This window comes from Homarus americanus, unplaced genomic scaffold (assembly GCF_018991925.1).
Source record: "Homarus americanus isolate GMGI-L3 unplaced genomic scaffold, GMGI_Hamer_2.0 scaffold46716, whole genome shotgun sequence".
Taxonomy (NCBI): domain Eukaryota; kingdom Metazoa; phylum Arthropoda; class Malacostraca; order Decapoda; family Nephropidae; genus Homarus; species Homarus americanus.
The window spans coordinates 159,427-174,866 of NW_024750650.1; the positions used below are offsets into that span (position 1 = coordinate 159,427).

Below are 15,440 nucleotides of genomic sequence, written 5' to 3' on the forward strand. Positions count from 1 at the left end.
GCGTGGGTGGTTTCGACATAAGTTTTCATATAATATCTCAAACTATAAAATTTAATTTGCATTGCTGAAATCCTTGCAAGACAGAGATTAATTTAAATATAAGACGTCATATATTTTGCTTCGAGATAAAAATTGTATGTAGTACGTGTAACAATACTGTAGTACATTTTATAATATAAAGTTTTCAACTGTATTTTTGGGTAGATTTACATAAATTTCTTCATTTTATTTCATCCATTTACATGCACACACCATACTAAAAGAAACGTAAAAGAAATAGATGACTTTAGTGCAAAGCTGGAGTGCACATGTACTAATTTGATTACGGTACTAAAATTGTTATGTCTAGTCTTGAAATCAACATCTTACAAGAATCCCAGCAATGTAAATTATATTCACCCAGGTCATTTTACTGGCTTTTTATAAGAGAGAAGCTTATTCATTTAAGAACTGATAAATATACACGTGTTAGACCTGGGCCTGTGCCAACTGTCAAACCGCTCCCCTCCCCCCACGCCCCCTCGCTCCCTCTCCCCCATCTGCCCAGCGTTGCTGGAATCCTTGTAAAACAGTGAATAATTTTAATATAAACGTCATGTATTTTGCAAAGATAAAAAATTAATCACCTATATCACATTACAGTAGTGATTTAAGAGTAAAAGTGTATATGTACGTATAAAGTATTCCACATACACTTAAATATAAATACAAAATTTATTTAATGATCGGACAACGTCCCATTCGGTTAACGTCACGTTTCCCAGAATGTATCTAGGACGTTAACCGGTAGCATGACTGTAAATAAAATTTATGTAAGGAGGTAGAAGACAATGACATAAAATTCAATTTATTGAAAGAAAACTAAAAGATACCATTGTTTATTTTCAGACTTTGTCAAGCTTTCTGGAAAATTTCTTCGATGAAGCTTGAACTTACATTTAAAGCCAGGGACTACTTTAAACACGAGCAGGTGGCAGCCATTTATATAAAACATGTGTGTTCCATATGGAACACTGCTATCATGTATGGGCACAGTACTGTATTGTGTTGTTGGTCTTTCCCTCTTTAAAATAGAGCATAAAAAATTATTCCAGCATTGTACATTTACAGGAATATCATATATTGATGAATACAGGTATAAGCAGCGCCCAATTTTAAGCCGTGAGGTGTGAGCTGTCTGTTATGTCATGTGATTGACTCATGGAATTGCTCCAACGTTTCTGTAGTGGAGTTGCCATTGACAATATATTGTTAGATGAAAAAATCTGTTATTATAATTTACTAATATGTACTGTATATTGTACAGTACGTACAGTACATTGACTCAAGAGTGTGATTCACAATTTGCTATACAGTATCTGAAAATAATTGAGTTACCATAGAGCACCAGTATATATTACTGTTTAAGGTGGTTGATAACATATTATTAAATGTATGTGAAATGTAAACAACCTTTTCTAATGCCTCCCTGTTCAAATTACATAAAATTAGGATATTAGAATAATAGTAACTACCTATAACTGTTTGCTTCTTAGACCTAGATAATTGGAACATAGGTTCATCTTATAATGTACTGTACTGCAAATAGATTTACACACTTTTCCTCCTCTTTTTTTTTTTTTTTTTTTTTTTACGAGGATTAGCCCACTCGGGCACAGGTCACTGACCCACATCAGGGCCGGGGGCAAAAATGTAATACAGTAGTACCCGATTTCTGCCGGTCAATTGAACCCATAGGGTACCGCGGAAAGTGAAACAGCGTAAAAGTGAACAACAGAACATATGGGATTAATTCCAATAGAGACTGGCCCGACCCCCAAACTCACTTTTTCCAGACACAATACCTCGTTGTAAATAAAATTACATCTTAATTTTATGATGGTATGCACACACAATTATGAGAAATATCAATAATATTAGTTTTTAACACTTACATTAGTAGAAAAGATGGCTGGGCACACAGGGATGGGGGGTTGGTTCGAGGCAGAGGCAGATTATTGGCCCTCACCTGTATCACTTGTATCAATTGTATCACTATCCACCACTAGGCTTGCAGGGCCTCTTTGTCAAACCCCTCGGGGTCCATATAAGTCCATATCCTCACTATCACTGACTTGGGCGGCTGTGGGGTGGGGGTGAAAATTCGGTAATGTTTTGATGACTGGGCGACCTTGTGAGCATCCTGCCCGCGCCGCTTCCAGCGTATATGAGTAGATGCGCGTAAAGTGAAAGATCCGGTTCTGGCGAGGTACGCGTACTGCTATATCCACGACCTATAAAGCGTGGGGGTGCACAAGGCGCCCCCAAATTTCCATTTGAAAAGTAGCTTTTGAGCTCTATTTGCTGTATAAGACCAGTACCCCCAAATGTGACACTTACCCACTGACTCAGTAGTCCTTTACTAACCATCCTTGATTTTTTTAAAATAAGGCCAATTCACTTCAAGTAATGTCATCAAATATTACCCGCTGGTGTAGTGTAAACACTAGTGACGTCACTGAAGCGTCTGCTATTTACCGGTAACTGAAACTAATGTCGGTGTCGAGTAAAATTTTTCCATTTACTTGAAATGGATTTACCGATTTATTTGTTTATTTATTTATTTATAATATACTGTAACATATTAAACACACTGCAAGTATTTTCTTTCATTTATACGCTTGCTTCGCACGAGACGATCGGTGGTGGGAGTGTTCCCTTGTCTCAGTGGTGGGACTGTGTTCCAACTGTTTATACAACAGGTGGTTCAACAGCAACCACCGTATTCTAATTGTGGTGTTTCATTAGGATTTGAGTGGAAAAGGTTACCGGTATGTACTTACTACATACATTTATTACACAAACATATTTATATATATATATATATATATATATATATATATATATATATATATATATATATATATATATATATATATATATATATATATATATATATATATATATATATATATATATATATATATATATATATATATTATATATATATATATATATATATATACACTATGTACAAAAAATGAATGTTCAATGAATTATTTATGGTGCATTAGGGTACTGGCCACTTCAGACGGGCTATAAATAGCCTTGTTATCTCCCCTCCATATCACCCTGAGGGACGCGTCTTGGTAAATAACATGTTTGCTTATTTTCCATTTACTTGAAATAGATTTACCGAATTATTTGTTTATTTATTTATTTATAATATACTGTAATATATTAAACACACTGTAATTATTTTCTTTAATTTATTACCAGCTGGTGTAGTGTAAACACTAGTGACGTCACTTGAGCGTCTGTAATTAACCGTCGATAGTTTCAAGAATTAATGCACTCATTTACTGAATATTCTTTGTAAAAAAATAAAATTTAAATCAATTATTTATAGGAGATAAATATTATTATGAGTAAATATACCGATACCGGTATGCATTACTGACCACCTCCACGGCTAAAAATAACCAAATCTCGCGGTCACTTTCCCTTTCTTGTCTCCTCACTGGCAAATGGGGGGGGCGTGGGGAGGGATGTGTGATGATAGCTGTGTTTATTACAGGGGTATAAATCTCTTTTACGGTATGTTAGACAGGTTTATAATACATTTTTATTATTTTAATATACCGGTAATCTTAATTTGAATCCAGCTTGCCAAACATAAGTTTCAGTATAAAATAATTAGTGGTAAGACCTTGTGAGTGGCTTACGATGTTTTCATCACCACTCTTGACACACTAAACCACAATATTTAAGAGGTAAGAATTTTAAACTTGGTGGTTTAGACGACCCCCTAACTTTGGGCAGATTTTTTTAATGTTCAAATTTCGTCTTATAGGCCGTGATATACGTGTAAATGCGAAATCGCGGAAAGTGAAACCGCGTAAAGCGGGGTATTACTGTAATAATAATTCATAGTAAATAAAATTTATAATAAGAAGTAAAATAAAATATTAATGGTAATAATAATAATAACAACACTGTGATAATAATAAATACAAAGAAATGCAAGAATGAAAAAAAATCAACAGTGAGAAATGCTATATGTATGTTGTTTTGTCATGTAATAGAAACAATTGAGACCCTACAATTGTGTGTAAATGAGGCAGAAAGTCAGATGAGCAACCTGGGACAGTCAGTTCTGGTATAAAGTGATAGTTGTGTTCTTGTAAAACATCGTGTTATAGAAATTCGTGTAATAGAAATAATAGGGCTTATGGAGAAAATAGGGTTAGGTGCAGATTACTACTCGAAATCGAAAAAAATTTAGTAGTTAGCCTAACACAAAGGATAGCACAGTCTAAATAAATGTTACATTCATATCTAATAATGAAATCATACAGTAAATGTAACACTTTACCCTGAAAAAATATGAATATAACTTGATGGGGGAGAAGGGTGATTTCGAGGTAGATAACATCGAGCTTCTCTTCAAGGGTTATAGCCTTTCTTTTACGATCATCACCGGGAATGCGATCACCAGAACGCTTCTAGGAGATATTCTTCTTTACCATATTCACAGTTAATACCACAAAATTGGAGAAATAGTAAGCAAAAATCGCGTTACAGCAAACAAGCGTTCGCGTTATACAAATATCGTTCCTCTATTCATAAATCGCGTGAGAGCCAATTCGCGTTGTCAAAACACGCGTTATAGCAGAACTCACTGGACTTGGTCACAATTTTTGTGATGCCATATGGCAGCAGGGTCTACCATTAGACAACACATTATGCTTCCAATGTCTTCCCAGGTGGTAGTTCCTCCCTGTTCGGTAGCTGCCTACTACCTACTACCTCAGAAATCTACCATACAAATAATATTGTCATTTTATTATGATAAAAGAATAAACAATTATGGTCAACTTAATGCCTGTATCAGTAAATGTTTTAATGTTTTATTACTGTATTACTTTGAGGGTTTAGTAGACAGCTGGTATGGGTTACTGAACTTTATTCTTTAAACAAATTCACGGGTTGATGATTTGCAAAGTGATGATGGTAATGATGTTAATTTTGACTAAGGGTGAGGTAGTAATGGTGGTAGGGATTGATTTGAGGTGGTGCTAGAGCACACCAGGAATTTTGGTAATATTTATGGGTATTTTTGAGGCGTTACTAAAATTTGTATCTGATAGTAAGCTGCGCCCCCACTTTTACCAAATTTTCTAGGAATAAAAAAGGTATAGCTTATATTCACCAAAATATGGTACACTCCATCAACACTCCTCCATCGTTAGCCTACAAGATCATTTGGATTGGACCATATCTTTTGTTATTAGTCCATCTTGTAGAACCTCTGTCTACCAAAACTTATTTATACACTGAACAAGCACTCAGTAGAACTCCCTGTCATAGAGTGCTTTTCCTGTATCATATAACCCCAACAGGTCAAAACATAAAACTATAAATATTTTCAATACTCTGTATTTGGCCAGGGACAACATGGTGAATATATTTGTAATGCCACTGTGTGGTCTCTTCCTGCATTATTTATTAAAAACAAAATGTTTTCTAATCAATGGATTAGTACCAATCAGCAGTGTTTAATCTTACTTGGGTACTACAAGAGTGGTCTGCTCCAAGCTCAGTCGTAATTTTTTATCAGGAACCATCCTTCATTTTGGACTCTTCTTTTCACAAGTATGTGAACATAGCAAAAAAGTTAAAATTGAAACAATGAATAAAAGTATACAATACACTCTTAACACAGTATGAAAACTATACGAACAACAGCAAATAAAGGGTATCAGACTTACTTGGTTGCCACCATCTGACCAGCCACCATTATCATCTGCCAATTCAATGAGTTCCGTGCAGAATCTTGGTGTAAATAATGGGAACCAATAAACATCAGGGCATGGCTGGAAGAAAGAGGGAAAAATATAACTTTGGGAATACATCAAGTCCATATTATAAACTAACTAGTATTCATCACATATACAACCATCCAGTTTTCTCTTTGTAACCATATGTGATTATTCAGATTAAAACTACCTGTACAGTAATATCTCTGTTAGCAGCAACCCCTCAAACCAGGAACTCTCCAATAGCTGGAATTGAAATTTTCTCGGAAAATTGTTCCCAAAGCCGGAATTTTCTGGAAAATTCCTGCTTTGGAAATGATTTTCCGAGGGGCACATTTTCCGGAAAATTCAGAGAAAAATTTCCCGATACCCGGACATTTCCGGGGATGGGGGAGTTTTTTCCGGGTTTGAGAGATGAAAATCAGACCATGTTCTGGAAATTCCGAGAAAATTTTTCCGTTACCCAGAAAACTCCAGGGAAGAGGGATTTTTTCCGGCTTTGAGAGTCGTCTTGTTACCCAGAAATCTCTCACTCCAGGAAGTGCTCTGCACCAATTGTTCCGACTAACGGGGATATCACTGTACAAGTATTCTTATTATCATATTCTCCTACACTATAGTTCACAGAGTGCTTTAGTGTCTCCTTACACTAAATATATTTTTAATAGTTTTGTAACACTTTTCCCTGCAGTACTAAGGGCGAAAAAAAAATGCTTTTGTTCTATTTTGCATAAACTTCTGTACCTTGGGGCACAGGGAGTATGTATCCCCCTGTTGGCAATACGAAAAGATTAGCATGACTGATTAATGTTTAGATTCATAATGAAGAGTTCTATGACTAAATGATGTCTCTTGAGGTCCAGGAAGGGTTACCTCCTATTCATCAGGGAAACTTTTTAGTTACAGTACCCACAACTGTCACCGACAGATGTGCAACAATTGTAAATTAAAGCACACTATAAATTTGGCTGGTTAGGGCACATAAAAACAGTTGGTCAGATACTGATTTAATTTTGTTCTTTCTTCCCAATTCTTAAGGTTATAGACCAGCCACTAATTTCCTACCTCTTATGTGCTCTGCTAATTCCTGGATGTCCATCACCTTCTCTTCTACTATTTTCTTCAACCCAGCCTTCCAACTTCTTATTCCTGCCTTTTCCCTTTTACTTCTCATTAAATACTTTTACCAATCTTTCCAAACCACAGTTATTTAGACACATGCCTAAATCAATATTTTGACATGTTTTACACATGCTTAGAAAAGTATTTTGGAAAATTTTGTAAATAAGTACAGTGGTCCCTCGGTTAACGAACGCCTCTGTTAACGAAATTTCGGTTAATGAATTACCTTCCATAAGAATCTTCATTTTGGTTAACGAACAAAAATTCGGTTAATGAAATTCTTACAAAATGTTTCGACATGCTTTGGCTTGCTCACCAGCTGGAAGATTAGTCCGCCAATACAGAAAACGGTTCTATGTCTTACATTCGTTAAATTTGGAGTAAATATCAAGAAGGTTGTACTATTCAATAATTTTCCAAGTTTTATATTAAAATTTTTAGTCATTTTAACACTTATTTAACATAATTGCAGTACAGTGGTCCCTCGGTTAACAAGCACAATTGCCTAAAATCAACAAAAAAGGTAGTAAAGTACACTTACTTTGAGGTGTGTATGTAGAAGGCTCCTGGATGATGATGATGATGATGGGAATTAGAATGGGGGTGGAGGAGAAGGGAGAAGAGAAGGCATTGGGGTGGAAGAGAAATCACCCCATGGCGCCATTTCACCCATAAATTTTAGTTCTCTTGGTGTAATTCAAGATTGTTTTCTTTAAATCAACACTGCACTGCATTATATTTTGTTAATAAGTAAAAAAAATGTCAAATTGACCAATAATTTGCTTGGAAACACAGAAAAAAAGCGTTTAGTTGAAGAGAGTCTCAAGCAAGATGTTACCTCCACTGAAAAGACACAGAGACTGACGCCTGTATGGTGTGTCGACAGGCTGTATTGTAATGACCACGGTCATACACGTCAGTTAACGCCAAAATCAGAGAATTCATATCACGCTCAATAGCCCACAAAACATGTAACTCTGCTTTCGTTTGAGTCCTCCATCTGAGGAGTCCGTTTTCTCATCGCTTCAAGACGCCTCAGTCCTCCATTATCCCATTTTCTCTGACTTCCTGAAACCAACCTCTCTATAAAGTAAAGCTGAAGGTGAGAGAGAACACCATTGTTTTGAGTCAACTTAGATATGTCTGATTACAGTTAAAGCATACAAGATCCTTTGTAAGTGATGTTGAAAGCTTTAACTGCCTTTAGTGTTCGTAACACTTGTTAAGTAAGTGAGTGTCGAGTCTGCCAGTACGAATAGGGTTCAAGGATATTGCCCCTGGTTAGAGCCAGGCATTTCTGAGTACTACTGAAATTAGATCGTTTTGATGCCCAAACATCAGAGAATCTGATGTTTGTAGTTTAGTTAGTGTCAGTTGTCTATTCAAGAAAGCCATTAATCTCCTGAAAGAAAAAGTCAAACTTCTTATCTCCAAGATCTCAACCTATACCCATAGAGGGTCCTTATCTAGAAATTCGCTGATGTTGGGAGAACTAATGTTATCAACGTGTGTATTTCCACTTTTTCCTGGCAAGGTCAATCTCTGATTAGATTATATGAATAGACATAGGAAATTACTCTGATCAAGAACAATGAAGTTCATAACTAAGTATACAGCGATCCAAAATGGTAGAGAAGGTCTGGTGTTGGTGAAATCAACCATTCTGGTATGAATGACTGGGCTAGAGTTGCACCGCGGGCACACGTATATACCGATACCCGCGGGAGAATCACGCATTCGTGACTCTTCCTCAACGTCTCTCCAGGTATGTTAACGTGTGTTCCACGCCACCATATAAATTCAGTTTAACTTAGTCAATTTTGTGAATATCAGTGTTCATGTTGTAACAGTGAAATTTTCATTTACCCAGTGAAAGGATTAATATAAAGTAAGTATCGTCTAGACCGTTGCCAGACGTATGTTTGTATAGTTGAAGTTAAATATTCATGCATTCATGACTCTTTCTCAACGTCTCTCCAGTGTGTTGAGCTGAATACTCATCGGCTACTGTGGGTCGGTAGCTGGGTTTGACGATGCCGTTAATTCGACAGGATTAAACTGGGAAGTCCGTTTCCTGCAAATCAGGCGCCAACTCCCTTGGCATGTGTCGGTCTACAACCGACCCCTAACAGCGATCTTCATTTGTTGTAGAGATACCAGCGTTACCCTGGGGCACTCCTTACAGTTATATGGACCTAAGTATTATTGTTGTTGTATATGACTGGTGATAATATATGATTGGTGATGAATAACAGGTTGAGTAGTGATCCCATAACAATTGATGGCATCAGTAAATATGTTGTGTGAGTTGAGTACATCAATTGAGGGAGAAATACCAGGTTCTGCATTCCGAAATAGCGTGTTGTTATAAATAGTATTTTAATTTGGGATATTGTCCAGTGTGTCACACAGCCATCTGTAGTGACAATGACATAATATAATGATTGTTTAATGATATAATAAGTACTTGAAGTGTTTCATGAATTAATAATTAATTGTGGATCCATTTTATCAATAATACAGTAAGACCTGAGTTTCCAGTTTTGTCTGGGTGAATTGAAGTAACATCTTATTCACTCACTGTGTTAATAAATATTGAATTAGTAATCTACGAGTATCACCTCTCTACTCCTTCTAAACATTGGTTCCCAGAAAATAAGACTTACTCACTTGCCTAGAAGCTCACTACCTAACAGTTAACTAAGATATGTTGTATTCTAATAAAATTCTGGGTGGTGGCAGGTCTACCGTTGTAAGTATAATAAGTGTGGTAATAAGAAAGACATGGTTTCCCAGATTAATCCATGGTTTAGAATATAACTAGAACAAAATATATGATAGAGAATATAATATATATGAAAGAAAGTGAAAAGGAAGAACATTGACTTGGAAAATACCTGTATAAGCAGAGAAGCATAAGAGTTACTTATATAAGAATATATAAGAATAAGTATATATGTAAAGAATTGAAGAAGGATAACTATATAAAACAGGATATTGGAAAGAATGCTACAAAGAACATATAAGTATATGAATAAATAAGAATACTAACAGAAAAGAATATCTGGATGGTAAATTATAAAGAGAAAAAAACGGCCCGTTACAAATGATGGCAGCTTAGGTGGGATATATAAAGAGAAATAACTTGGCCCGTAACAGTATGGCGCGCAAAAACTAGCTTCCTGTACTTCAATTATGTACAATAATTGTTAAAATGACCAAAAAATTTAATATAAAACTTTTAAAATTATTGAATATTATAAACTTCTTGATATTTAATAAAATAGTAAGGAATTTAAGCCCTAGAACCGATTACTGTATTGGCGGACTAATACCACAGCTGGTGGACCGCCAAATGCAAGCGAAAACATGTTGAGGTCGGCTCGTAAAAAACTCATTAATCGCGGGATTGCCCGTTAACCGAAGTTAAGAATCTTATGGAAGGTAACTCGTTAACCGAAATCTCGTTAACTGAGGCGCTCGTTAACCGAGGGATCTTGTACAGGAAACTAGTTTTTGGTGCGCCCATCAGCCACTTCACTCACCCACCAAGGCCTCAGTTTGTATCTCTGTTCAGTGGAGGAAACATCTTGCTTGTGGGTTTCTTGAACACAGAGTATTTTTATGTTTTCACAGTACAACTATTGGTCATTCTGAAATGTATTTAACATATTGACAATATATAGAGCAGTGCAGTGTTGATTTAAAGAAAATAATCTTGAATTATACCTAGTGAACTTAAAATTTTATGGGTGAAACGACGGCATCAAGCATGGGGTGATTTCTCTTCCACCCCCACTTCCTTCTCTTCTCTCTTTTCCTCCACCCCTACTTCTAATTCCCATCATCATCATCATCAACCAGGAGCCTTCTTCATACACACCTCAAAGTAAGTGTACTTTACTGCATTTTTTTTTTTTATTTTGAATGTAATTTTCGGTGAGCTGGAACCAATTACCCAAAATCCCATTGAAACAATGGTTTCGGTTTACGAAATTTTTGGTTAACGAACGACCTTCTGGAGCAAATTGTGTTTGTTAACCGAGGGACCACTGTACTGTACAGTATTTGGAAAAATTTTGTCTGATGGGTGAAATTTCCAACAGGTTCTTCTACTATAACTTTCAAATCTTTGCAAAATAAGATTGCAATAAAACTAGTGTGCATATCTACTGTACATACACAAATCTATGTATTGTAGTGGTTATCCAGACCAGGGGGATGTAGGGAGTCAAGCTGAAGCCAAGAAATTGCTTGAAATACTGTACTGTACAGTGGTCCCTCGGTTAACAAACGCCTCGGTTAACGAATTACCTTCCATAAGAATCTTCAATTCGGTTAACGAAAAAAAATTCGATTAACGAAATCCTTACAAAAATCACATTTTGTTTTGAACATCAGCTGATAAGCTAAGGAGGTACTCAGCCAATTCAGTGATCTCTTCAATGTTTACATTCAAACTAATCACTATCTTATAAGAATTCCAGCAATGCAAATTAAATTCACCCCAGTCACTTCTATTAAATTTTATAAGCAAAAACTAAAACTCAATCTAAAAGAAAAAAATAAACTAACAATTAAATACTTCACACCACAGGCACCACCTTCCTGAGAAACGTTTGGGTAAAAAGACTAGATTTACAGGTTTAAAAATAAATAATACCTCAGATTAAAGTTATGATAATATAATTTGCATTGCTGAAATCCTTGCAAGACAGGGAATATTTTGAATATAAACTTCATATATTTTGCACAAAAGATAAAATTTTTGCTTTCCCTAATAAAATTCTTAAATTAGATCTAAAATTTGTATGTCTAATGCAAATTTTAGCTTGTTTATATTCAAATTAATCACTATCTTATAAGAATTCCAGCAATGTAAATTATATTATGGCTTGGTAATTTCTAAGAATTTTATGAGCTAAAAACAAAAATCTCAAATAAATAAACAAACTCCAGACACTCTGTCACCTCACCTCCCACTGCCCCCCTACTCCCACTCTCGCTGGCTCCCTCCCTCCTTGCTGTTCCCAGACAAAAGATTGGTGATTTCTTTATGCTTTAAGGTGTTTATTTTATATAATATCTCAGACTAAAGTTAGGATAATATAATTTGCATTGCTGAAATCCTTGCAAGACAGGGAATATTTTGAATATAAACTTCATATATTTTGCACAATAGATAAAATTTTTGCTCTCCCTAATAAAATCTTAAATTAAATCTAAAATTTGAATGTCTAATGCAAATTTTAGCTTGTTTATATTCAAATTAATCACTATCTTATAAGAATTCCAGCAATGTAATTATATTCTGGCTTTACTTTGTATATACTTTTCTGTGAGCTGGAACCAATTACCCAATATCCCATTGAAACAATGGTTTTGGTTAACGAAATTTTCGGTTAACGAACGACCTTCTGGAACGAATTGTGTTCGTTAACCGAGGGACCACTGTACTGTACTAGTAAATTGAAAATATCTGTTTCAACATGTTGACCAGGCATTAACTAGAGACATTTTCTAATACCATCCTAAATCTAACCTAACCTTGGAATTATTGAAACTATACTGTACAGGTATATTAAAAAAAAATATTTATAACAAAATCAGTAAAAAACAATAGAAATGTTGCATAATTGATATAACATTATAAAATATAAGTTAATTTATCCAAGCATTATGTGGAGGGTGTTACATTGCTTGACAACCTGATTTGCACAGACAGTGACAAGCCATTATATGTCATTAAGCCTGAAATTCGAAATTATAGGAGTGCTAAAGATACCATAAAAACACAACACACTATCCAACTAAAACCAAATAAAAATCCTTTGCGGCAGTGAACACTACTTCCCACATTTTACCCCATGTGAGTTGTACAACGTGGGACTGTTGTTCACAAAGTGGAGATCAAACCTGACCGTACAACGTGTTAATCTTTTACAACTCAGGGGTTGCCAAAAACCTACCATTAGATTGAGTTCTTTAGGGCTGAGAGCTGTCCAGTATTCAGGAGAGATATAACGCTCCTCCCAATCTTTCCGGTTTGCCTTCATCTGCCACATATCATTGTGCAGGTACTTTGTTGGGAAGTAGTCAGGATCCACCAAGTGTCCATAGTCCTCCATGTTACTCACAAACATGAACACTCCCTGCAAATATTTCGAATTTATTACACAAAAGTGTTAGGCATGGTTTAACCTTATAACTTTATTTACATTTAGATGCAATATAGCTTCTACGACAAATGGAAAGGCTTTTTAGACATATTCATATTAACACTAATCTCGCATATTCATATTAACAATAATCTCGCATATTCATATTAACAATAATCTCGCATATTCATATTAACAATAATTTCACATGTTCACATTAGCACTAATCTCATATGTTGGGATAAAGAAGCCAGCATTCAGGACAGTCCAAACATACACAAAGGATGGAACCCATTGCTGGTGTTGCTCTGATTGTAAAAACGAAGACAATGAGGCAGTTGAGAACCACAAGGGGAAGAGTTACAATATTTTGAGTCAAAAATACAGGAAGCCAGATTTAAGGTGGTTGCCAAACTAGAGCAAATTGATAAAAAGATCCTTGCTAAGACTGAAGAAACAGCTGCCAGGATTAGAGGGGGTAGTTAAGAAAAGCTATGCCCAGGTCGAGGCAGAAGCAAAAAAGGTAACCTAGAGAGATGTAGGTTTTGACCAGGTCATGCAGCAGCTAGGAGCTCAGCAGAGGGGTGTTGAAAGACTTACAGCTAGTAGGCTTATTGATATGGGAAAGGGGGAATGCAGAGACTGACTCGAGCACAGGAACAATATACAGTAATTATGTTTGCAATCCATGAGAGTTAGTCGGACGAAGCTGAAAGTAGGAAAACATATGACAAGATGAAGTTTTAAAATATCTGTACTGAGGTGCTGAACTTGTCAGCTACCCCTAACAAAGTGAGGATGCTAGGGCAGAAGCAGGAGAATATGCCTCAGCCCCTTAGGATGACATTATAGAATGAGGAAGTGGGATATCATTTGGCAGGCAAAAAACATAGCAGGAAACACAACATTTTGAACCATATGCATAAGCCCAGATTACACAATAATACAGAGGGAACAGCACAACAAACTCCTCATGTGCTCGAAGCAGAAGAGGGAGGATTTGATGAAAAACGAAGACAGACAATGTGGGTTATATACAAGGGGGGCAGTGGGACACCCCTGAGCCCCATGATCTCCCACACAGGAGGAGGCATGCACCATGTAAACAACAATGTCTCGGGCCACAACCCATAAAATACAGTGAGATTAGTAAACAAGACAGCTGCTTACATTAATCGTGTTTTCAGTGTTTAGTATGTGATGGTGGTATTGCTTTCGGTGTTTAGATGAGGAGGGATCCATAAACTCGAAAGCAATTTTTAATCTTTTACAGGTTAGGAAAGGTTAGGTAAGATTTTCAAAGGTTGGTTTGGTGTTCTTTTTAGCATTTTCCCTCTACTTCAAAGCCCTGCCCACTCTGAACAACCAATACATGTATTGTTGGTAACTGGGGTGGGTCACATCCCTGTAATGGCTCATTTGCGACATAAATGAAGGTCAGATTCACTTGAAACAACACAAAATACACTAGGAAAACTTATTTTTGTTAGTATTTTCCATCATTGACCTAAAATGAATCTTTACCCTCACCTCCTGTCCTAAGGGTTACAAGTTTAATCCAGGGGCACTCTCACTCCATTCAACACAGTAACTAAATTTACAGCTGGGTTAAGGAAGGTGGTTGAGTGCAGAGCTTCCTTGTGTACCAGAGGCTTAGTGAAAGTGTACTGCATCCACACTGTCATTAACAGGTACTTTTATTTACTTACCTTTTCCCTCATGTTGGTGGCCATTGCCATGTCGGCGTCATACAGCTTAAAGATGTAGTTTGGCCGTGTTTCAGGGTTTTCAAGAACTTTTCTCTGGATGAGGTAGACTCCAGTAATGTATGGAACATTCCAAATCCCCCTGTAATATATCAAAAATCATTAGTTAGAACTCAGAGCTGTATGTTGTACCAAATCACACAAATAAAAAATTGCTGAAATTATGAATAAAATTTCATATACAGTACAGTACAGTGGTCCCTCGGTTAACGAACGTCTCGGTTAACGAGATTTCGGTTAGCGAGTTACCTTCCATAAGATTCTTAACTTCGGTTAACGAGCAATCCCTCGATTAACGAGTTTCTTATGAGCCAACCTGAACATGATTTCGCTTGCATATGGCGGTCCACCAGCTGTAGTATTAGTCCCCCAATACAGTAATCGGTTCTGTGTAATACTCAGGTGGTCCTTACACTCAGGGGTAAACGAAACACACTGATGTCAAGTCCGTAAGTTCTATTTCTGGTACAAACACAAAAAGGAGTTAAGACAGGGGTAAACAGCGTCCTGTCTTGGAATCTCTCTGGGTATCTCTATCTGCGCATGCGCGTACAGCGCGCATGTGCCCAAAACATGAACTAACACTTGGTGACAAA

The 15,440-nt window shown here is 36.3% G+C and overlaps 1 protein-coding gene across 1 annotated transcript in view; it reads right to left on the reverse strand.

Annotated features, from left to right (window-relative positions):
* The window catches only part of LOC121854127 (multifunctional procollagen lysine hydroxylase and glycosyltransferase LH3-like), a 32,554-nt gene extending 17,608 nt beyond the window's left edge, over positions 1-14,946 (reverse strand). The window contains 3 exon segments of the mRNA XM_042348519.1: positions 5,751-5,855; positions 12,890-13,072; positions 14,788-14,946. Of these exon segments, the coding sequence (XP_042204453.1) occupies positions 5,751-5,855; positions 12,890-13,072; positions 14,788-14,817 (318 nt within the window). The 5' untranslated portion in view covers positions 14,818-14,946.
* Positions 14,947-15,440: the final 494 nt, after the last annotated feature.